This window comes from Lissotriton helveticus, chromosome 8 (assembly GCF_964261635.1).
Source record: "Lissotriton helveticus chromosome 8, aLisHel1.1, whole genome shotgun sequence".
In the NCBI taxonomy this organism is placed as follows: domain Eukaryota; kingdom Metazoa; phylum Chordata; class Amphibia; order Caudata; family Salamandridae; genus Lissotriton; species Lissotriton helveticus.
This window is the reverse complement of record NC_136069.1, coordinates 897,699,909-897,723,849: the sequence shown is the minus strand read 5'-3', so window position 1 is coordinate 897,723,849 and position 23,941 is coordinate 897,699,909. Positions and strand designations below refer to the sequence as shown.

The following is a 23,941-nucleotide window of genomic DNA, read 5'->3' as shown; positions in this document are numbered from 1 at the left end:
CCGGACCCCAGTGGACTATAGGGTGACCCTGACACCTTTGGTGGTCTGCCAAAAGACCCCCAAATCCATAACAACCATGCCACATAATGCATGGTGTGTATTAAAGTGAAATGGAAAAATCTATGTTTGTTAAATGGATTATTCAGCTGCAACTGAAATAGTTGACACACCTAAACTATGTAAGGCTCCAGCAAATTCACAGATTATTAGCTCAAATACATACAATTCATTAATTCATTATTTTATTCATATGTTAATTAAAACCATACATATAGAATGAAGGAGTGCACAAGTCACATTCATCAACTGACATAAAAATACATCTCCTGATAACCATACCAACAACTTATTAAAGTCCTAAATTACTTTAAAAACATGCATTAGAAAATAAGCAATCGTCACTAAAAGTCCATCAAAATGTGACATTCCTTCTGAAATATTACTCAATATAGTCACTGGGTATATCCATAAATTGTAAGATGATAATGAGTTACATAGTGCAAGGGTTTTCCCATTATGACAGATCATTGGTCATTGTATAAAGGCAAACTACAACTGCCAAGTGTGGTCATTAATATTATGATCTTTCGTGGGAGCTGGTGGCACTCAATAGTTTTTGAGCAGACTGCACACATTTCACAAATCTTGCAGTCAAAGCAGACTGCTCTGCTTTGAAGCAGGCCACTACAGCAGATCTGCAGGAGAGTATACCTAATAGCCTGAACTGAGGTTTTAACAGTATATTCCTCTCGGTCAGTAGGGCCAGATAAGTGAAGACTATGTTTATGATTGTTTTTCTATAGGTGTAACACAGCCTGCAGAGAGTACTGGTGGGCAGGTTGCTTAGCCTGTGCTAGATGAACTTCTGTTTGATTTTTTTAACATACAAACTCAGGATCGGTTGCGAGCCTGCCTTCTCATAGTTGTTTAAAATCAGCCAGGCATGTGCACGAATTGCTAATTCATATTTATCTAAGAATCACAATTTCTGCTGCACAATTTTTGCAGCTAGGCTTTTTTTTGTATTGTTTTTTTTTTTATAAATTGTATACAATCACAAATGCTGTTGCATGGTTAACCATGACTGGTCGAGAACATTAGTACATTACTTTTCATGTGGTTACCACCTTACGGCTAGATTTTTGCTAGAGAAGTAGTTGCATGAGGAAAGGATAGAAAGGTTAGAAATGAGAAAGAGGATAGCACAGGCAAATATAGAGGCATACGTTCTTGGCTTAAACATTAGCGTCCGGTATGTCAACTGTAGTTCATTTAATCTCAACTCGAGATATTCAGGCTAATTTCAGAGTCCACCCGGTTCGTATTTTTGCATTGCCTTGGGTCATGGATCGTTGCAGTAGGTGTTCTGGTTGTTTTCCTATGGAGGTTCGTCCAGCGTTTCCCACAGCCCCCTTATTGACGCTTTCCAGGGGGGGTGCTGCAGCGCCAAGCGGTACGCTCCTCTGAGGCGAGTGGCCCAGTTGATCCAACCTTTGTAGCTAGTTTTGCTAGTGTCTTTCCAGTTGGTTAGTACTAGTTTGACCGCAGCTGTCAGAAGTAGGTCCATTAGTTCCCTCTCTCTCTCTGAGGAGAGATCAGTACGTATAAAGGCCGTGGTGAGGGAGGCAAAGTCTCTTGTTAGATTGCATTTAAACACATTGTCTATGAAATCAAATACCCTTCTCCAGAACACCTTGAGTGTTGGGCAGTGGAAAATGAGGTGCGCTAAGTCTCCCTTTTTTGTGTTACAATTCCAGCAGAGGGAGTCTTCCTTGAGGCCTAGTGTGTAAGCGGTGTGGGGTCCAGAAGGTTTTGTGGAGTAGCCAGAGTTTTGTTTGTTCTAAGACTGGGGTGATCTTATTTCGCGTGGCCGAGGCCCACAGAGTTTTCCATTCCTGGTCGTTTAGCGGGGGGTGGAAATGTTTATCCCAGTATTCGGTTATTTTGGTGTTGAGTTTGGTGTTTTTTGGGCGTAGTATTTTGTAAAATTGTGAGACTTGATAGCCTAGTTTGTAGATGTTTGCTATGTAGCGGAAGATCGAGGGTTGGTTTCTGGCTAGGCTTGTCTTTGACAGGGCTGTTTTTATCTTTAGAAATCTATATAGGTCTATGTCTTCCAGCTGGTGGGTTGCTTTCAGGTCAGCGAATGTAATGGGGGATGTCCCCTTCTCGAGTTGGTGTGGGTAAGATATACCGTTTTCTATCCATGTCTCGTAGTTGAGGTTTTTCCCCTTATACTTGATCTTGCTGTTAGCCCACAAGGATTCTGATTTGGACCCTTTAATGCTGATCTTCATTATCTTGTCGACCTTTAGGAGTGCTATTTTAGTGTTTTTAAAAATCGGTTTAGGTGTGTGTGGGTTTGCAGTTCGGAGGGCTAGTGGGCTCAGGTTATTCAGAATGGCTTTCTCTACCTGTAACCATACATGTGTGTAATTGGGAGTCGGGGCCACCCATTGCGTTCTTTGTTTAGCTAGGAAAGCCGTTTGGAAAACCCTGAAGTCTGCTAGGTTCACCCCTCCCTGTGTTTTCGTTATGCTCAGTTTCTTAATACTAATCCTAGCCTTCTTTCCGCGCCACAGGTATTTGGTGAACATTTTATCAATTTTCCGGTGGAAGTAGTCTGTGAGGAGGATTGGAAGCATACTTATCAGATAGTTTATCAGTGGCGTGATCATCATTTTTAAGGTTTCAATTCGCCCCCACCATGTTATAAACTTCAGTGACCAGGCTTCTAGTTGGTTTTTAACTTTTTCTAGTAGGAACTTTTCAATGTGATGTAGGGTGCTTATCAGGACGGTACCAAATGATATTCCTATGTATTTGATGTGTTGATGTGTCCTGTCTGCCATGTCAAGCCCGATTCCCCCAGCGTGTCTCTCGCGCAGTAGATGTTTAGTGGCTTACGTTCTGACTTTTCATTATTTAGTTTATACCCTGATAGTTTGGAGTATTCCGCTGTTGTGGACATTAGTTCCTTAATCGAGGTCTTTGGTTGTTCTGTAATTATCAGAATGTCACCCTCGTATGCGGCAAGTTTTACTACGGTCCCTTTGATATCGACCCCTGTTATGGCGTCGTTTAGCTTTCTGTCCAGGATGAGGGGCTCGAGTGCCAGAAGGAAGAGTTTTGGTGAGAGCGGGCATCCTTGTCTGGTGCCTTGCTGGAGTTTGAAGGGGTCTGAAAGTGAGCCTTTTACCATAATACGGGCTGAGGGGGTTTGGTACAGGGCCATGATCATCCGGATATAGTCCTCCCCTACGTTAAAGGTCTGCATGCGCTGCTCTAGGAGACCTTATCGAAGGCCTTCTCTGCGTCCAGTGCAATAGCTACTGCCTGCTCTGTTTTCGTGGAGGTTTGTTGTAGTATGTTGCAGAAAAGTCATGTATTGTCGCTAGACATACGATTTCGCATGAAACCGACTTGGGGGTTACTTATTAATTTGGGTAGGACCGTGTTTAGCCTGACCGCCAGAATTTTGGCGTAGGTTTTACAGTCCACATTGATGAGGGATATGGGTCTACAGTTTTTTGGCAGTTGGTGGCCTTTGCCCTCCTTTGGGAGGACTATTATAGTCGCCTCTGTCATGGACTGTGGTACTACCCCTGTGGATGCCGTATGATTAAAGACCCTTTTCAAGGTTGGGGCTAGTTGTGTTCGGAAGGTCTTCTAGAAATCGGCAGTATAGCCATCTGGCCCAGGTGCTTTATTTTTTTTTAGTGCCTTGATAGCCATTTTAATTTCAGTGCAGTTGATTTCCTGACCTAGCCTTCCTGGGTCTGCAGCGTCTAGTTTTGAGAGTCCTAGTCTGTGTAGGAATTTTGTGCATTCTTCTGCGTTAAGTGTCTGTTCTGTTTGGTATAGTTCTGAGTAGAACCCTTGGAATGTACTGAGGATTTCTTTGTGTCTTGTGTGCGTTTTATTGTTTGAGTCTGTAATTGATGAGATTGCTACTTGGTTGCGTTTGTGTTTCAGGTATGATGCCAGTAGTTTTCCCGCTCTGTAGAATTCGACAAGGTTAACTGCTTTGCATTTGTTAAATCACAGACCTGCCCTTTTGCTCAGGATTTTATAGTACTCGCACTTGTGCTGCGTTAGAGTGGTTAGGAGTGTGTTGTCATTTGTGGCCTTTATGTGGTCGAGTTCTAGTTTTTTTATTTCTTCCTCGAGTTGGTTTATTCTCAGGTTCGTCTTTTTGTTTATTTTTGCCTTAATTCCAATTAGTTTACCTCTGATCGTTACTTTTAAGGCCTCCCACATTGTGCTAACGCTAGTCTCTGGCGAATCATTGTGGGTTAGGTATTCAGTTATGGCTTCCTCAATTTCTTTTTTATAACCTGGGTCTGAGATAGTTTCATTGTTAAAGCGCTATCTTCTTGGGATCGCTTAGTTGTCGCAGCCACTTAGTTTTAGGTTAATGGCTGAGTGGTCCAAGACTAGTCTTGGTGCAATCTTGGAGTCTTCTATCAAGTGTGAGTGCCCCCCTGAAATTAAGATGTAATCTATCCTTGTGTACGAGTTATGTGGGTTGGAGTAGAAGGTGTAGTCTCTAGTGTCAGGGAGTTGTAGTCTCCATGCATCTTTGAGGTTGAATTTGGTGCAAATGTTTTGAAGTGCTGCGTGTGAGTTGATGGGGTGGTATTGGCAAGAGGACTGTCTATCTATTATGTGATCTAGTGGGATGTTAAAGTCCCCTGCTACAATTGTGAGTTCGTCCAGCGATATTCTGTCTAGGGTGCCAGACAATTCAGCCCAGAATGTAGGATCGTCTGTATTAGAGCCATATATGTTCGCCACGTGTAATCGCTCCTCCCCTCTTGAGAGGTTTGTTATAAGAAGTCTGCCCTCCTTGTCTTGTAATAATACTAGGTCGCTTTTGGTCTTTGCTAGGTAGTCCATTATTTTCCTGCGTTTAATGGGGTGGTTTAGGCCCTTGACGTTGAAGGATGTTATGTTAAGGTCTGCGGCTAGGGTGAGGGTTTTGTTATTAGTCATCTGGTGTAGTGTGGTGCAGTAGATCTGTGTGCCCAACACTCAGGGTTCTGTGCTGTTCTCTGTATCTTGGGCTCAGTATGTGTGCCCTTTCCATTATTGCATTGTGAGCCTTTTGAGATAACGGATATGTGCAGTGACATACAAGGTGTGGAAGGAAGAAAAGATTAGAAAGTAGACAGGACAGACATCTGAGAAATACTGGTGCGGCTCCCCCCCCTGCTCCTCCCCCCCCTCTTCACTCATCTGTGGGCTGTGCAATGGCAGGATCGCCATTCCGTTTCCTGGAGAGTTGTTGTCGTGTAAGTTAGTTTTTTAAACTCTACTGTTTTGTACATTAGCTCTGACGTTTGAGTGCTCGGTGTTACGCTCGAGGTAACCGTAGCAAAAGGATACATTGTCGTCCCTGAGTTATCTTTTTGTCTGCTGTGATCTTCTGCTCTGTTTTGGCGTTTAGGCGAGTTGGTTGGTTAGTGTCGCCCTTAGGCGTGAGGTAGTTGTTGTATCGTTGCAGGCGAGTATTGTTCTTGAGGTAAGACCTGGCCTCATTGAAGTAGAAATATTGTATATGCCTTGACGTCCCTTGTCTTTTCTGTACCTTTCAGGAGCCTGCCCCCCGGTGGTTGGTTCTGTCGAGGGGCCTCTCTTCGCTGTGCCATGTTGCGAGGTGTCCATAGTTTGGTTTGGTGGGCCGTCTATGTAGCGGTTCAGGTCTTTTGGGTCTGTAAAGAAGTGGATTTTCCCCTTGTCTGTTATCTTGAACTTTGCGGGAGCTACGAACGAGAATGGAATGTTTTTGTTCTTGAGGGTTTGGCGTAGGGCTAGAAATCCTTTCCTGGTATCTACTGTGGGTTTTGAATAGTCCTGTGTGAGGATGATCTTATGGCCCTTCCAGTTGATCTGGCTGTTTTTGTGTGAAAAGTTAAAAATGTCTTCGGTGTGTTGAGATCTCAAGGGCTTGCATATGATAGGCCGAGCGGATTTGGACGTTGTTGGTTTGAAAGCGGAAATTCTGTAGGCTTTGTCTAGCTGGAATTGTCGGGTGAACTTTAGGTTGGTGAGCTTGGGGATTAGGTCTTCAGGGAATGTGGTGCCGGATCCCGCCGCGTCCTCTGCCCCTTCAGGGATCCAGAGTATGCGTATGTTCCCTCTGCGGTTCCTCTGTCTTCCATCTCTGCTGTCTGCTTTTGGAGTGCCCCTGTTGCCGCTGATATTGCTTTCATCTCTTAGCTCACATTTTGGGTTGAGTCTTCCACGTCACTGATCCTTTGTTCCGCCGCTGCCAGTCTGATGTTCACTGAGTTTAGGTCAGCTCTGACCGCCACAATCTCCAGTTGGATTGTGTCTGTGGTGAGTTTTGTTGTTTTCGCCAGGTCATGCACCTCCGCTAGTTTCTTTAATATCATTTATAGGGTGCTGATTATGTCCGGTTTTTGTTTGATCGGTGAATCCGATGTCGCTGGTTCACTTTTGCTCTTCTTCAGTTGTTGTTGCCTCAATTCTCTGTCTGCCATGTTGCTTGTCCAGCCGTGTTCGTTTTATGCTATCTTGGTTGTTCTTTTGGTGTCGCGTGGGTTTGACGGGCTTATTAGGTTTAGAGCTGTTAACCGCTCAGTGCCTTATAGGACTGGTGTCTCGGGTGTCTTGGTTGTCAGGGTCGGGTACAATTGCTCACAGGGAAGGACTCTTTACCCTCGGCTGATGGTTGCTCTTTGTTGATTGCCACCCCTGCGGTTGCTCTTAGGCTGCGCTTAGGCTGTGGTGCTCAGTGACAGCTTTGTGAGTCTGGTTGGGAGCGCTTGCTCGGTTATCCTTGGTTGCGCTGCCGCTGAGACTTTCCCCACGCCCTTACATGCAGTGAGTGGACTAAGTGACTTCTCCCCTTACGAAGCTAAGCAGAAGTAGTAAATGGAGGGCAGTTTTTAACAGTGAATGACCATTAGTGACAGTTAGTGCGGTGAGAAAGCACTATTGAGGTCGCTTGTCGATCCTTGTAGCGGGCGCTATTTTGTTTTTGTTTTCCATTGGTGTTTCTATCGCAGATTTGTTACGCTTGCACTGCCTTACTCTCTTCCCTTCCTTACCGGTGAGCCTTAATGGAGTGCTTTCGGGCGCCTCTTTGCGCTGAGTGCAGCTGTGTGCGGCTCCCCCCTCCGTTGGGTACTGCAGAGTACCCTCTCCGTGGGTCTTTTCTAGTGGCATGTTGGGGCAGTTTGTCGGTGCTTTGTACTCCCGGCAGCTCGGTCCTCTTTATTGCCTCGCTTCGCTCCCCTGGCTACTTGCAGCTTTCGCACCTCTCTCACCCTCTTTGTGGGGTCACTTGTGTTCGCGGCCGCACCTACTCCTTTTTTGCGGCGGGCACCATTTTGTGTACCGTTTTGGTTTCGTTTTGTCCCTGGTTTTGTTCTTAGTCCGCCCGGTCCGTAAGGTCGCCGCAGCTCTTCCCTTCTGCTACCTGCAACATCTTGGGTAGATCTTGTGTTTTCCGCTTTTGCTCCTCAAGCTACTTTCCGCTCTCGCACTGCTCTACCCTCTTTGTGGATTCCCTTGTGTTCACGGCCGCACCTACTCCATTGTTGCGGAGGGCGCTATTTTGTTAACCGTTTTCGGTTTTGTTTTGTCCCTGATTTTGTTCTTTATCCGCCCGCTCCGTAAACTCACCGCGGCTCCTCCCGTCTGCTACCAGCGGCATCTTAGCTAGAGTTTGTGTGTCCGCTACTTCCCACAGCACGCGCTGCTTTGTAGGCGTTAATTCCTCATGCGCTTGTGGCTCATTGTGCTTCTTGCCCAGGCTCCCCCCCCCCGGGATTGCTGATACCCCCAGGAGTTGGGCAGGGTGTTTGGCTGGGAGGGGCCAGCAGCAAGTTGGCAGTGAGCTTACTTAGTGTTCCGGTGCTATTGCCAAGTCCAGCTTCCCTTATTCGTACTCGATGCAGCTCCTCAGGCTCTGCACAGCATTGGTATTTCGGGCCACCATCTTGATATCCATCTCCTTACTGTGTCTCTTCGGTTTCAGCAGTGATTTTCTCCGCAGAGGCAGGTCGCCGGGGGTTCACACTATAACCTGCGTGTGCTCAGGCAGTTCCGACGTACAGGTCATCGATCTCTGCAGCCTCTATTCCGTGTGTTCGCTGTGGATTTTTAGTTCGATTCTCCGATACGGCGGAGCGACAGGATCAGGCAGCCATAAGCTCTGCCGTCCAAGCCACGCCCCCTAGGCATTTGAAGACTGCAAAAGAAACAAGGGCAGGCCAAAGGCCCACTATCTGCAGATTGAGGAAGGAGGAACAAGGGAATGAGCTGCAACAAGTGTACCAAAAGGCAGAGTGCAACAAGCTGCACTGTGCAAGTGCGGACCTGCAGCTGTTGGGAACGCACAAGTACATGAACTACATGCCTCCTGGTTGTAGATTCCTTTTTTTTTTTTTTAAATAACTCATATATATATATATATATATATATATATATATATATATATATATATATAATGCATGCTTTAGGCAAAGCTAAACAGACTAAATATATTTCTAATTTCGGGGGAGTCGTGCTGATTACAAGTATTCGGGGAAGTGTACAGTTAGGCTGGCATAGGAAAAATAAGTTTTAGATCTGACCCAAAAATCACCCGCACAGCTCGGGACAAAAAACTCAATTAAGACTATTCTACAATACATGAACAGAAAAAAATCATTTCTTCTTGGCGTTCTAGACAAAAAGGATGCCCTCTAAAGCAGCATAACTTCTTGCCAACTCACTAAATGTCCTCAGTATACTGCACTCCTTAACCTTTCTCTGAACTAAGTTTTATGCATCGTTTCCGTTTTACCGTCCTGGAATTGCATCAATGTATCCTCAAATTATTAATAGATAATATCTTATTAGGTTTTAAATACCTCAACCCCAGAAGCTCAAAGGCTGCGTTCTATCAGAACTTCCAATGAATTCCTTCAGAACATTCAATGAATTCATTTTGAACACTTGCAGTTGAAGCCTGGGAAAAACGTCAAGCCCTCGGGAAGGCATTCCTCAGAGCAAAGCCTGGTATTCGACTTGACGGACCACGGAATCTGAAGCACTTTTACCATCTTCAGTGTTTTTTATCTCAGGAAAGATACCCTTAGCCCATTTCATTGTCAAGCAGTTTGCACATTCCTGAGCTAAATGGCTACTTTTAAAATGTTGCTATGAGGTAGTTCAAACAAGAGTAGCTATCCCCCTTTTTTCAGCACCTTAACGGCTATTTACCGAGCAGCCCATGTACGTTTGTGAATATTGAGGATGCAAATATAAATGAGTTTTTGTTTCTTTTAAAGATACACAAAATCACTTACTTTTTCTCAGAAACACAAATTATAGAACATTAGTAGGGAAATGTCCGTAAACTGGCAAATCTAAATACAGTTTTCATGGGGACCGAGGTCTGCAGGGTCACCAATATAAAATTCACAAATTATAAGTGGACTGGGGAAGACCCACTGGGTATTTTGTAATGTTCAGTTCACATGGCAGATTTGTGAAATGGTACCTTATATAATTTGCCATTAAATTATAAAATAAGTGTAATATCACTTCTACTTTTTTTATCTCCTTCAAGCAGGTGAGAGAAATGTAGGCCACAAAAATTGCTTTCTGAATCGGAGGCAAACCAGGCATGTGGTCACCACAAATGCTCAACCAGACACAATGAAGGTGAGCAACTTCAGATGAGATTGTAGCAGAATGGCACATTTGGGGAGTTAATAGTTGGTGACGTATTAACCCTAAAATGACTGACGCCCAGCAATCCAAAACCCAATGCTTTCATATTCTGTGCACCCTGAGGATTCTTCTGTTTTGCCATGGTCTTCTTGCCACTGCATATGCTGGTCAAGTGACATTGAGGAAAAAAGTGGTTTTAAAATTGTTGGCAATATATTGTAAAAGGTATGCAGTCAATCTACTAGATGGGCACTACTAGACCTTTACATTATAAAAATGTTTTTATTTCAGTAAGATATACCACATGAATATAGAATAAAACAATTGTGCAACACCGCAAAAAATATACCTATTGGTCTATCACAGTAGATCTCACTAACAGTCTTATTCAGAAAATGACCCACCAGTGTCAGCTCCTCCGCTAAAGCGGAGAAGCGTCACCCCACTGCTTGGGAGCAATGTAGTAAAGGAAAAATAAAATGATTACTTGATGTTATCATTTTACTTTGACATGCTGTGGCAGCTTTGCGGGGCGAGCTGCACTGCTCTCAGAGCAGGGGGAGGAGTGGTTACCACATTCTGTAAGTGCGCTTGAATGTTTGGCCAGCCATCTAGGGCCGGGCAAACATTCATGCACACTTTGCATGTCCTCCACCCAGGATGTAGTTCACTCTGGGTGGAGAACATACACTTGCTCCTACTGCCTGTCGAAGGGCCGAACCACGGTGCTCGGACCAATCACAATGCTGCATTGCAGAGTTGTGATTGGTTTAGGGGAGCCAATGGGTTTTGTGTTACCTGGCCTAGTGAGAATTAAGGTTTTGAAGCTATAAGGAGTCAGATTGAGGCCGTCCATAGAAGAGACGCAAGAACCAATCGATTTGTTAGGCTTTAACTATCCTGTACATTGCCGGCACACAGCAGAACAGAAATAATGGTATTGGCCATTCTAGCGGTGTCTGGCTCCTTCGCTTTCAAAGTAGCCTCCATGCGATTTGTGCAAAGAGTTAAAAGGAGGGAGACCCATACAGAGCCATGGTGCAAACCTCATGCTAAAGAAAAAACATCTGAGCATTCACCACCGGCCTGGAATCTTAATCTTTCAGAGATCTTATGAGGCACATTAATTAAGAAATAAAAAATACAGCATTGCAAACCCCGTGGAATCTGGACTGTCAATTGGCTCTACTGACCCAATCAAAACTGAGTTTAGGTCTATGCATACTAGAGATAGGAAATCTTGTTTTGCATATACATATTTACTAATTAAGAAAATTAAGTTGAGAAATCGGTCTACAGTTATGATATGTTAATCTGATTTGTAAATGTGCAAAACTCATCTTCGAAGGGCTAACCTTGTGCAGTCTAGTGTGATCAGGGGAGAAAACAGCCTCCAGAAAGAGCGGAGATTTAAAAATTAAACAGTTAGGTAGCTTAAAAAATGTAAAAAGCTAGGATGTTAGGGCTTTCCTGAAAGAAGAAGCTTAGGGGTAAGTCGTATCCTAAGTGATAGACTATTCCAGTGTCTTGTTGCTAAAAAGAAGAATGATCACTCCACTGTTCTGGCTCTGTGGATCCGTAAGCGTAAAATGAGGGCAGGATTCGAAGAGCCTAAAGCCCAGTTGGCTGAAAATGTATAATTTTATTGCTGAGGTGAACAGGACTCGATCTATAGAAGGCCCAATAAACATGACAGAGCAACATCGGGACTGCCCTCTAGCAGATATTGCTAAGGCAGAGAGGAAAATCAGGACTGCCATAGATGCAGGATGCAGTAAAGATCAGACCTCCAGATAAGAGTTAGGACTAGGCTGAACAACAAGCTGAATAAATCTTTATGATTTTGTTCCTCAAATAAATCCGCTATATTAGAGCAGTGAGTCCAAGACATCAAGATGGCTTGCTCACAAGCCTACGGGTGTTTAAATTCCTCAACCACTTTAAATACTGCACTAGAAGAATTCTTATTCTCCTTCATCCAGAGCATAAAGTAGTCTCTGCAAGCCTGTTGTATTATGTTATGATAGCTGTTGTGTTTAGCTTTGAAAGTATTTCTGCCCATTACTTTTTTTTGTTTTTCACCATCTTCTTTATAACCTTTTGCATTCTGACGTATCTTTGAAGAGTACCAATTTGTCATGGTAGATCATCTAGGTAATTTGCTTGTTCTTCAATGGGCTAGGATACCAATATATTTTCCCATGATGGAGTTGAATAGGGCAGCTGCTATGTTTAAGTTTAAGTTTAAAAATATTTGTAAAGCGCAACATACACCTGTACGGTTTCTTGGCGCTGAGATAGCAAACAGCCTACTAGGCGGAGTCATTCGCTAAGGCATAAGCTGAGGAAGGGGACAAGAGGTTTAAGACAGAAAGGCCTGAGTGAATAAAAATGTTTTCAAGGATTTACGGAAGATGGAATACTGGGTGAGAGACCTAAGGTGGAAGGGAAGGGAATTCCAGAACACGGGGGCGAGGGTAGAAAATTTGGAGCCGCCCTGTTTTTTTTTCCTGTACCGAGGGACTGCTAAAAGATGTTGGGCCGAGGAACGGAGGTCTCTGCCGGAGACGTAAGATTTGATGGCTGAAGATATGAAGAGAGGGGCCAGGCCAGTCCTGGCCTGGAAAGCCATGCAGCCTAGTTTGAACAAGGCGCGTTCCCGGACGGGGAGCCAGTGGAGGGTTTTCAGGAGGGGAGAGGTATGATGGAATTTGGGGAGACCGAAGGCAAGGCGGGCCGCCTGGTTCTGCACCAGTTGTAATTTGCACAGGCTGTACTGAGGGATACCATTGAACAGAATGTTCCCGTAGTCCAGGCGGGACAGGACCAGTGCGGACATGATTAATTTGAGTGCAGGGAAAGGAAAAAAGCGGGAAATAGAGCGGATAGTACGAAGAGTGAGAAAACAAGAAGAAACCACCGAACCTATCTGGGAGTGAATAGTGAGTTTGTCATTTAGCTTGATGCCAAGGGTCTTAACAGAAGGGACTGGGGTGGGGGGAGGACCAAAAGAAGGGGGCCAAAATAGAGAGTTCCAGGGACAGGAGCAACCACCCGTAACCAGAAGTTCCGTCTTCTCGGGATTGAGCTTCAGGTGGTTGAAGTTCATCCAGTCCCTGATAAAGGAAAGAGTAGATTGAAAGTTGGAAATAGAGTCAGAGGAAGAGGACAGATTAAAGATGAGCTGGAGGTCATCGGCATAGTTATATACCGTGACCTCCAGCTGCTGGAGAGCAAAGATAAGAGGAGAGATGTAAAGATTAAACAATAAGGGAGACAGAGAAGAGCCCTGGGGTACTCCGCACTGGACCTGGCAGGGGGTAGCTGAAAACTCCCCAAGACGGACCGCCTGGGTCCGGTCCCTCAGGAAGGAGGAGAGCCAGGTGAGGGCTGAGCCTCCGATGCCCGCCGCCCTGACACGGGAGAGTAAGATGGAATGGTCCACCGTGTCAAAAGCGGCGGACAAATCAAGGAGGACCAGCGCCTGAGGTTGACCTACGTCCATACCTTCTCTGAGGGTGTCGAGCACTGACACCACCACTGACTCTGTCGAGTGCTTAGGTCGAAACCCAGCCTGGCAGGGGGCCAGCATCCCATTCTCCTCGACAAAGGAGCTGAGCGCAGAGGTGACATGTCGCTCAAGCACCTTACCTAAAAAGGGTAGCAGGGAGATGGGACGATAGTTAGCCAGCACCGAAGGGTCGGCTCCTGGTTTTTTTAAAAAGGGAACGATAGATGCGGATTTTAGTGATGGAGTCACAACCCCTTGAGCCAACGAGTCATTAAGGAAACTGAGAGGGGGCAGGGTACAGACAGAATAAATCTGCCGTAAGATGTGTGCCGGGCAGATGTCCGAGGGGGAACCGGATTTAATTTTGGGGAGAAGAGAGAGGAAGAGTTCCTCAGAGAGAGGGGGAAAAGAATTGAAAGAGGCTGGGGGTCAACAAAGAGAGGGGAGGGGGGGATGTTTGATTTGATTGTCGCGATTTTTTCTACAAAGTAGGAATTCAACGAGTCGCAGAGTTTCTGAGAGGGAGGGGGCTTTAATGAGGTCCTGTCAGAAAAAGCCAGGTCGTGGGTGATGGCGAAAATCTCCTTAGGTTGATTCTCGGCCGCCAGAATTTTAGCCAAGAAGTAGGCTTTCTTGGTCTCTATGATGTTTTTTTTGTAAGTCCCAAAGAGAAGGACGTAACGGGACTTGAAGATGGAAGAGTAGTCCAGTCTCCATCTGCGTTCTGCCTGTCGAACCGTGAGCTTCTGCTCTTTCAGTTCTTTGCTGAACCACCGATTGGCGTCTTTAGGGTGTATAATCGAGGTGCGCCGAAGGGGAGCCAAGCAGTCGCTATGTTGGCATTTATTTTGGAACCAAGATTGGGAAACTGAAGTTGTTTTGTAAGGTTCTCAATAAAAATGCTTTTCCAAGCCCTGCACTTAGAGGTGCTGACTTTTATTAGGAAAAGGCATCCACTCCAATATAAATGGAAAGTCTAACAACTAATGATCCAACCAGAGTAATGGTGAAAAGTGATCAGCTTTCAAAGATTTCATATTGGTACAAAACTTGGTCCAGAATATGGCTGCAACATGCAGTGGTTTTTGACTTTTTTAATTACATTCAGTGCCAACAAATCATCCTTCAGTTTGGCAATAACTGGATATGCAGCTTCACCAAAATGAAAGCTGAAATTGCCAACTAAGAGTAAAGAGTCAAATTTAATTGCCTAGTGCCTAATTCTGCTCTAAATCAATACTGACACTCTGTCCCAATGTATGAGACTATGCCAATGTATACATTTTAGTGAACATGATCCTACCTATGACTTTAACAACTGAATCAATAAGAAACAGAGGTTTAGAGTATGACAATATGACAAGTGGCTATTAGCATATTGGTTAAAATAAAACCTCACAAATTAACATTGTTCTTATACAAGTTCACATAAGTACCATCAGGCCATGGCATTTTTCATGTGGGACTTGTCTTGATGTCTTCTGAGACCTCCTGAAAGCTAAAATGGAGTTGTGTTTTGCCAGTCGGCAAAACTATACAACTATTAATCGTGGCCTTTTATTCATTAATAGCTGCATAATATTATGATCCAAATATCACCGGGGATATGACCATGATGTTCATACAAGACCTGAATTTGAAATGAAAAATATTAAGGGTCACTGCTTTCGAGAAGGCCGCAACATCCTTCTACATGCATGCTAGAACCAAATCGTCCCATGCGTTCTCGTTCCTTTCTTTGATGGCATTTGTGTAAGCAGCTCTCCATGTAGACACTACAGAAGGATCTCAAGGAAAGCATTTCAGAAGTTTCTGAAGGAAACTATTGGCAATGCTACAATTCCGGTCAACCATTTGTCTGCTCTAATAGAAATATGCTAGCTCCTAGGCATTGTTAAGGTTTTAAGAAGGTTCTCTGTAATATTTTGTGCACTACTAGTGTTTCAGTTGGTTCAGCCTGGTTACCTAAACCTAAAAATATAGGGTAGGGAGGATACAATTACATCCTCCAAAAACAAGTCCAGGGCTAGCTGCTCCAATGTAGTCTTAAACATCCATCCTGTGTTGTTTCATCAAGAGGACTGACACCCGGAGTAGGTTTGTCAAGATAATATACATCAAATACTATGCTAATGGGGGGTTCTGACACTCTATTATCAACTTCGTTTCCCAATACAGCTGGACACCAAAAAATTAATCAATGGTGCTAGAGCTTCCTCTGGCTGAAACTTAAGGGACTTCAGACCCTGTAGTACCACACTCTTCATTATCATTGAATTGGTTTATTTCACAACTCCAGGCACTACACAGCTTGTTGAGTGCCCATTTATAGGTTTTCATAGGAATTTGTTCTCTACAAGCACAAACACGTATGCAGGGCAAGCAAGTGATTTCAGAATTCTGACCCAATAATTTAGAGCTCCTCTCTCTTGATGTAACAAAGCAATACTTGTTTTAGTTAATTTCTATTGGTTAGAGGGAGAACGCCTATGGATTGGGTGACAGAGATACCTTAAAGGAAATTACCATTTTCAAAACAGAAGGTAAGTACTGGCTGGTGGTTCACTTTGTTTCTCTACTTGGCTGAACAAAAAAACACTTTCATTGCTTCTGTGTGGAATTTCCTTAAATGTGATGATTCTCTTAGGTGTCTTGTACAAGAAAATGTTACTGGGCAGTAGAAGCAAGGTATTTCTGTCCTGCTGTCTGCAAAGCAATAAGGCACAAAGAGATCTTGGAGTTAACCCGCATAAAAACAGTGCCTCTCCAAAGTTTTATTTTACAAACTGTATAGTTCCTATCCTTCAACTTGTTATGTTATGTTATGTTAGCCTCCATTTAAAACGCGCACGGCTACTCGGAACTGTCCTGGCGCGAAAGCCAAATGGTAGAGAAGGGAAAAGAAATGGCCCAACAAAAGATTACTTAAATAACAGGGTTTTTAACTGTTTTTTAAACACCCTGAGGCTCTCAATATTTCTTAATTCAAAGGGCAGGGCATTCCAAGCCATGGCTACTTTAACGGAAAGAGAGCTACCGCCTAATCTAGTCTGGCGGAACCTAGGAACCACAGCAAGGCATGGCCTGTGGAACGAAGACGTTGAGATGGCTCATAGAACGAGAACCGTCTCCTAAGGTATTGCGGCCCTACCTTATGGAGGGCGTCATGGACTAATGTAAGAGCCTTGAACCGTACCCGCTGCTCAACCGGGAACCAATGCAGGTCTCGAAGGTTCTGAATAGCACTGGATCTCCCTGCCATACCCAACAAGGCTCTAGCCGTCACGTTCTGGACAATCTGTAGCTTTTTTAGCTGATATGCCGGGAGACCAATGTACAGGGCGTTGGCATAATCTAACCTTGACAGGATGAGCGCGCAGGTCACCATTTACTTAGCCCTTTTAGGTAAAAGAGGCAGAAACTTTTTTAGGCGTTTCAGTGTGCCAAAGCACACGCCCGTTAATTTGTTAATCTGAGGCAGAAATCTCAAATCCTCACCGAACCAGACCCCTAGATTTTTAGCAGGACACCTGGACGAGCTAGACCGAGGATAGCCCACAGGCCAAATATCCTCTCTGAAATGCGGGGGGAAAGAACCATAGAGGAGCACTTCCGATTTCTCCTCATTGCACGTCAGTTGGGCCTTTGCTAGCCATTTAAAGACCTCAGCAAGACAATTCTTAGCAATGGTCGGAGAGGAGTAAGTTTTGTTCCATGTGAAGCGGAGTTGGGTATCGTCAGTGTAGGCTATGATCTTAGCGCCCAGCTCCTCTGCCAAGTAGACCAGGGTCGTCATGTAAACATTGAACAAAAGAGGGCTCAGTGTAGAGCCCTGGGGGGCGCCCGTATTCAGACTTCTAGAAGTAGAAGAAAAAGGAGGCAACCATACTTGCTGTGATCTATTGGCTAGGAAGGATTCAGTCCACTTCCGTACAAGCCCAGAGATGCAGATGTGAGACAACCGTGGCAGAAGTTTTTGGTGAGGCACGGTGTCGAATAGGGCAGAGAGATCTAAAAGCACTAATGCTGCTCTGCCGCCAGCATCAAGACACTCTCTAATAGCCTCCGCCATCTCAACCAAGGCCGTCTCAGTACTGTGAGGTGCCCTGAAGCCCGACTGGGCAGGTTGGAGGGCGCCCGAGGTCTCAACAAACTCAGAGAGCTGTTTATGAACAGCTTTCTCACACACCTTCGCCACAGCCAGGAGAAGTGAGATAGAACGGTAGCTATCCGGGATTGTGGGATTAAGTGAGGGTTTTTTCAGCAAGGGGAGAAGTTTTGCCTGTTTCCACTCAGGTGGGATCAAAGCAGTCTGAAGGGACATATTAACAATGTTGTTAACTTCCGGGTTGACTATATCCGCAACTGCCGCCAGTAGCCTTGCTCGACAGGGGTCAGTAGGAGAGCCTGGTTTGAGCGATTTAAGAATAATCAGGGTGTCGGACAGCAGAGGAGTAGAAAATGTAGCCAAAGAAGGGCACACTAAACCCGGCCTTACAGTTTTAGGATCGAGCTGGATCTCCTGAGACTGGTTGATGAACCCAAAGCTATCCTGTATGTGACGACATATTCTAGCACTGTTATTTGTCTTTTATTTCCAGCTGTGCAATGTATTCATCACTTGCATACATTGCACAGCTGGAAATAAAAGACAAATAACAGCACTAGAATATGTCATCTCATTGAATGTTCACACGTTGTTTTGTACTTATATGTTGCCTCTCATCTACCTAGTTTGTGAATTTTTTCCGTGGTCTACGAGCAGCAGACCACTTGAGGTGGGCAATATACTGCATTAATATTGTGACTAGCTTCGGTAGTGCAGTCTTCGAAGACCCAGCTGCTTAGCTCTGTACAAACCTATCCTGTATGGCTTTAATTGTATCAGTAAAAAAAAAAACTTAAAGCTGTTCACACCAATCATTAGATCCAGGAGAAGTCCTCTGTTCCGCCCGGGGATCAAGGAAGCTTTGAACAATAGAAAATATTTCTTTTGAATTATTTTTTGATTGGGCAATACGCTCTGCAAAAAAAATGGCCTTTGGCAACCTTCACCATAGAGTAATAGTTGTTCTGCGCTTTCCTAAGGGCTGCTTTAGCTACAGGGTTGTAGGCCTGTCTCCAATCCCGTGCTTTTTACATGCAAATGTATGTTCTTTTAACTCCTTAGAAAACCAGGTTTGGGCAGGGACTTTCTTGCTCTTTTGTGACCTAGAGGACCAGAGAAATTCTCAACTGCACCGGCCAACCAAATCTTAAGTCTGCCAACTGCTTCTAATAAATCCCCTGACATATCTGGACGAGTATCAGCCAGGACCCCATCAAAAGCAGCTGGCTCAATACGAAGAGGAGGTCTAACCACAGGAGTGTTCATAGCGGCAGTAGAAGGCTGAATGGATCAAGAAAATTGAATTAAAAAGTGATCCGACCAAGTGACCGGGAGGGAGTCAAATACCATTAGCAGAAAATTAGAGCTTCTTTGGACAACTGCCAAGGGCCAAAGAGAACCATAGCAAAGTGATATAAGGATTAGGTTACTAACAGACAAATATTAACCAGTCAGTTTTCACATGCTAATTGCTTTGTTCGGGTAGTGGAAATGTGAGAATTGTGCCCAGAGGGTGTTAATACCAAATGTGCTAAAGAAGTGTCTTTCTACAAAGAAATAAACAAAAACCTACATCTTTAAATATACTTCAAAGGGAATGGAAAAATGTTATGTTTATAGACAGTTGATGCCAAATCATGCTTTTGTTCCTAAAACAGTTTTTCAATAGGGTCCTCCGAATTTAATCGGGTCAGACTTTTTTGCATCCCTGTCTAACTTCTGATGTCTTGAAAAATAAGGTAACTCTGAGAATCACACTTCCATAATAAACAATGTAATGTAGAAATTATGCTCAGAGTTCGTTTCTTGATTGAAAGGAGTTCTTTAATCAACTTCAAGGTGTGAACACAGAACAAATCCAATACTGCACTCCCTAAGAAAGTTTCTTATCACAGCATGGATGGGCAGAACAAAAGAGGTACCCTTTACCTTACGAAGAGCGTGAACATGTACATTTTGGCTCTGCTAACTAAAACACAGTATTTTTTCACAATGTAAATCACTCTAGGAGGCAGAGATGAAAATTAATGACAAAATAACGTGTGTGTGCTTGATGCACATTAGAAATCCAAATTTAATGGACAGAAGAATTGAATTCATCTCCAACCCTGGTAATTACCAGTCCATTTTTGACCATTATGCCTTGTCAGAAAGAGACCAGCCATATGGAAATTAGACCTGGTACGGCTCCAATGGAATAGTCCAGCCCAAACTACCAAGCCAGGTCCCCTCTAGACAATAAAACAAGCAACCCCGGAAGGGTTCAGCGGCATACCCACTGCATGGGGTACCTTACTTAGAAAAGCAAAAACTAATGGGCGGAATGCGTGAAATATTCTCAACCCGGGTAGTTACTCAAGTTGTACTCCAATCATTAAATTGTTGGTGAATAAAATGTTGATTTATTTTTGCTGAAGACATAGTTTTATTTTTTTAAAGAACCTATACATTTTAAACTACCGGGGCACACAAATCAATAAATGTGTTGTAAAAATGGCATAACAGTTAGATAACAATTCCAATACAGATGCGGCATAATTTGCCTTTTATTATATGCAGTTCCTCGTAATTTGCCTCTTCTTGATGCCTATTTTGGTCGTAAACTATTTCACTGGCCCTGAGGATAGTGTTAATTGCACTGTGCCTAATTTATCAGCAGCGCTGGTGTTGTAGGGCAAAGCACAGGCATGACCGAACACATTTAACAGTGGATCCTGTTGAAAACATTCTGGCTGATCAACTGCACACTTCCGCAGTGTATTATACAACTGTGAACACAGCAATTTAACATTTCAAAAGAAAAATGAACCTAGGTGAGGTCATATTTGGTCTGCATGCACGGTGAATTACTAATGCAGAGGGCTTTGTCTTTTCTTCGGAGCAGTAAAACAATGGACCCTTCTAAAAATAAATACTGGCAATTGCTTTTGTGCACAAAGCATCAGAACCACACTAAGACAAATACAGATTTAACAACGGTTATCAAATGTAACCGTTTACTGTCCAAAAAATAGACTAATACATTGATGAACAGTGTGTGCCCAGACGTGGTTCCCTTGATCACTTTCTCACTGGATTCAAGCTAGACTGGCTGAAGAGGGGTGTTACACCAAAACAGGTCCCAGGATGCTTGTTTCTGGTCCAGGGAAGACCTAGCCTGGCAGTTCGGGCTGGACTGTTCCCATGAGGAACACAGTCAAGACTGCTTTGCATATGGGCTGGGTCTGATCTGGGGTGGCGAAGTGAGCTAAAGAATGATAATAGCATCAACCCAGATCTGTGAATGGGGTGAGTGTCTGAAAAGTTTCAGCGCTCCATCAATCATCTCCTTGTGTTTGCTATATTTGGTCTGCATGCACTGTGAATTACTAGAGGGCTTTGTCTTTTCTTACGAGCAATAAAGCAATGGCCCCTTCTAAAAATAATGTCTATAGTTTTATTTTGCACATATCACCAGAACCACACTAAGAAAAATACAGATTTAACAATGGTTTTGAATCTACCCGTTTACTCTCCGAAAAAAAAGACGAATACATTGATTTACAGAAACATTGATGATTTTGACCACTTCTACTGGAAAGCTGAAAAAATCCACCCAAACCCATAGGGGAATTAAAACAGGCCAACTTACGATGACTGTGAAGCCTTCCTCCTCAACAAATAGTCTACAACATCTGGATCAGTATCCAAAAGGCTAATTAGCACGTCATTCTGCAAATTTGGTGGGACCTGCAAAAACACAAAGAAAGTAGCATTTTAGTTCAAGAGCCATTTTTTTTAAAATAGACTTAATAAAACACAAATACTAACTACATTATTTTCTAATATCTTTTCACAAGGTTGAAGAGACAAAGCTGCATTAACTCAGGAAGGCATTAAAACCTCAAGTGGTGACAGTCTGCACCTCACTGTTGAGTCCCAAAAAGGCCGAACCGGTCTGAACTTGCTTGTGTCCTTGTACAGAAAGCAAATGGCCTAGCAATTTGGTCTGGATTGTTCCTACTGGCCCAGCTTAGAGGCTGATTTATATACAAGTTCACCTCTGCAATGGCACAGACCAGATAAAAACATTTTATAATGTACAAATGTATTTTGGAATTCCCAAATGTTGAAACAGAAATTATGTTTTCGCCTTTTAATTATAAACAATAATTTTAAAGGCATCTCACTCATGTTTGGGTGGTGCATCACCTTGAATTTTATCATTTTATGGGCCTGAAGTTGTGCAGCCTCATCGCTGCCATTTTAGTCCCTCAGAATGACGAGAACCTTCCCTGTACATATCTGTCAGTGAAAGCTTGACCCACCAAATGAAAAAGTTACTTACCTGCGGTAATGATTATTCTGGTAGATACTCAATCTACCAGCAGACTTCTCAATCATAGAACAATCCCAGACATCAGACTGGACCCCAAAAACTTGAAAAGCTCTCATCACTGGTAGAGGGTGCTGGACTTTGTTGACATCAGACGTGCTGTCAGTCAGTGTCACCAAGGCCATAAGGCACAACTATGTCAGTTTCCCTCTGTTGTTTAAAAGCCTTCGAGGTGAGAGCATGGACTGATATTGATGTAGATTTGCAGTATTGATATACTTTGGGATCTTATTAACTTTCCCTACAACTCCCACATTAAATGGGAGGAAGGTGTTCAGTGAGCAATCTGCTGGTAGATAAAATATCAACCAAGTAGACTGTTACCACAGGTAATACACTGTTTCTTCTGATGGATGCATCTACCTGCAGATTCCTCACCTACAGAGTAGATTTCATAACAATGCCCTACCCGGGAGGTGGGTTGAAGGGTGGTTAGAAGAGAAAATCTTGCAGTACGGGCCTGGCAAAGCATCCCTGCAACCTCTGAATCCAGGCAGTAGTGCTTTGCAAGTGTGCAAGAATACCCACGTGGATGCCTTACAGATTTCCACAACTGGACTCCTCAGGCAAGTGCAGAAGCTGAAACCCATTGTGAGAGTCCTCTTTTGTACCACCATTCCTTTTTTTTGGCACCACAGCACCAAACAAAGAGCTCATCATCCAATTGCAAATCCTGGGTGCATCCAGGTAGTAATTAACCACCCACCTAGGATCCAACTGATGGAACCGTTCTTTCTCTTTGGTAGGATGGTGAGAAGGGTAACGGATTGAACAAGATGGAAAGCAGTCACAACCCTGGTAAAGAAAGCATCCCTGGTGTGCAAGATCAACTTATCAGGATACAAAAGAGCTGAAGGGGCAGCGGCAGCTAAGGCCTGCAACTCACTAACCCTTCAAGCAGAAGAGATAGCAACTAAAAGCACAGTTTTGAAGGTAAGCAGTCTTATAGTGACACTCTGAAGGAGCTCAAAGAGTCCCCATCAAAAAGGTAAGAACCAGAATCAAGTCACACTTGGGTGAGTACTAATTTGTCAAACAATTGAGAAAATGCATAACAATACAGGACTCAAAAATTATTCGACCTCGTTTTATAGAATTATCAATATTCTAAACCAGCCACATTGCTAAGGACTAGATATACTCCAATTGCGGAATGTTTCAAGAGTATATACGACATCAGTTAAAATCTACTGAAATTTACACAAGCCATTTCTAGACATCAGACAAATATCATTAGCAAGTCTAGAATCAGTGTCAGTTTGTCCAAAGACATTCAGATGCTTAAATCCAACAGGACCTTTACTCAAAACCATATTTCATGCATATGATTCGATATGGTAACTAACGATACGATACTGCCAAAGTGTGCCATTCCACAAAAGAGTTCAGTCCTTTTTCTACAGTCTTGGAAGACCAGATCGATCTGTTTTCCTTAAATGTGAGCAGACGATCTACTTTACGACACCGTCTAGAACCCTTGACCATCTCGAATACCAACCATTGCATATCTGTTGGCGCATGAGCTTCTAGTAAAAATGATCCACCAAGGATGTTGTTGTTATTTTACATCGTATTCTTGATTGATGTTGTGTTATCCGTTTTTTCACTTACTGTGTCGGTGATATGTCACTGGTTTTGTGGACAACGTTTGGTGTTTGGTTTTAAGTAGTTGAAGGCCTGTCTTATTTATTAGGCATGCCTGGTAGGCCAGTCACTGATGTTGGACTGCGGTGTGGGCCGACGATATACAGACATATTTGGAGAACCCAGGGGTTATTCATTGTTGTATGTATTGTTTTTACTTTGTATAGGAATATCTGGATACCGAGCAACTGTGTCCTGAGGATGATCGTATGGATCTGTGTGACCAATGAGAGACCGAAACGTCAACTAATTTACACCCGTTTTGTATTTGTTTGATGAGGAACATTCATGAATTTAGGAATCCTATTATTTGACAAAAGGGTGTTATACTACTATGAAATTGTGAAATGTTAGTAGTGACAGTGTTGCTATGAACCAGAATTGAATTTACTTCTTGTTATAAAATACAACTTTCTTGAATATATCCCTGTTGCAATAATTTTACTGTTCACTCATTTTGTGACTGAATGACATATTTAGATAACTATTGAAACTAATTCCTTGAGGAACATTTGTTTAGAGATTATTGATTGTACCCAGTCCCTCGAGGTATATTGGGTGGTCCTTTTGGTTGTTGAAAATATAAGCGCAGGCAACTGTCTGCAAGGACCCT

General features: G+C 43.5%; 1 protein-coding gene across 1 annotated transcript in view; it reads right to left on the bottom strand.

Moving 5' to 3' along the window:
• The window catches only part of ARHGAP6 (Rho GTPase activating protein 6), a 790,107-nt gene that overhangs the window by 102,292 nt on the left and 663,874 nt on the right, over positions 1 to 23,941 (bottom strand). Inside the window, exon 10 of the mRNA XM_078657678.1 lies at positions 20,941 to 21,038. Coding sequence (XP_078513804.1) covers positions 20,941 to 21,038 — 98 coding nt within the window. The remainder of the gene's footprint in view (positions 1 to 20,940; positions 21,039 to 23,941) is intronic.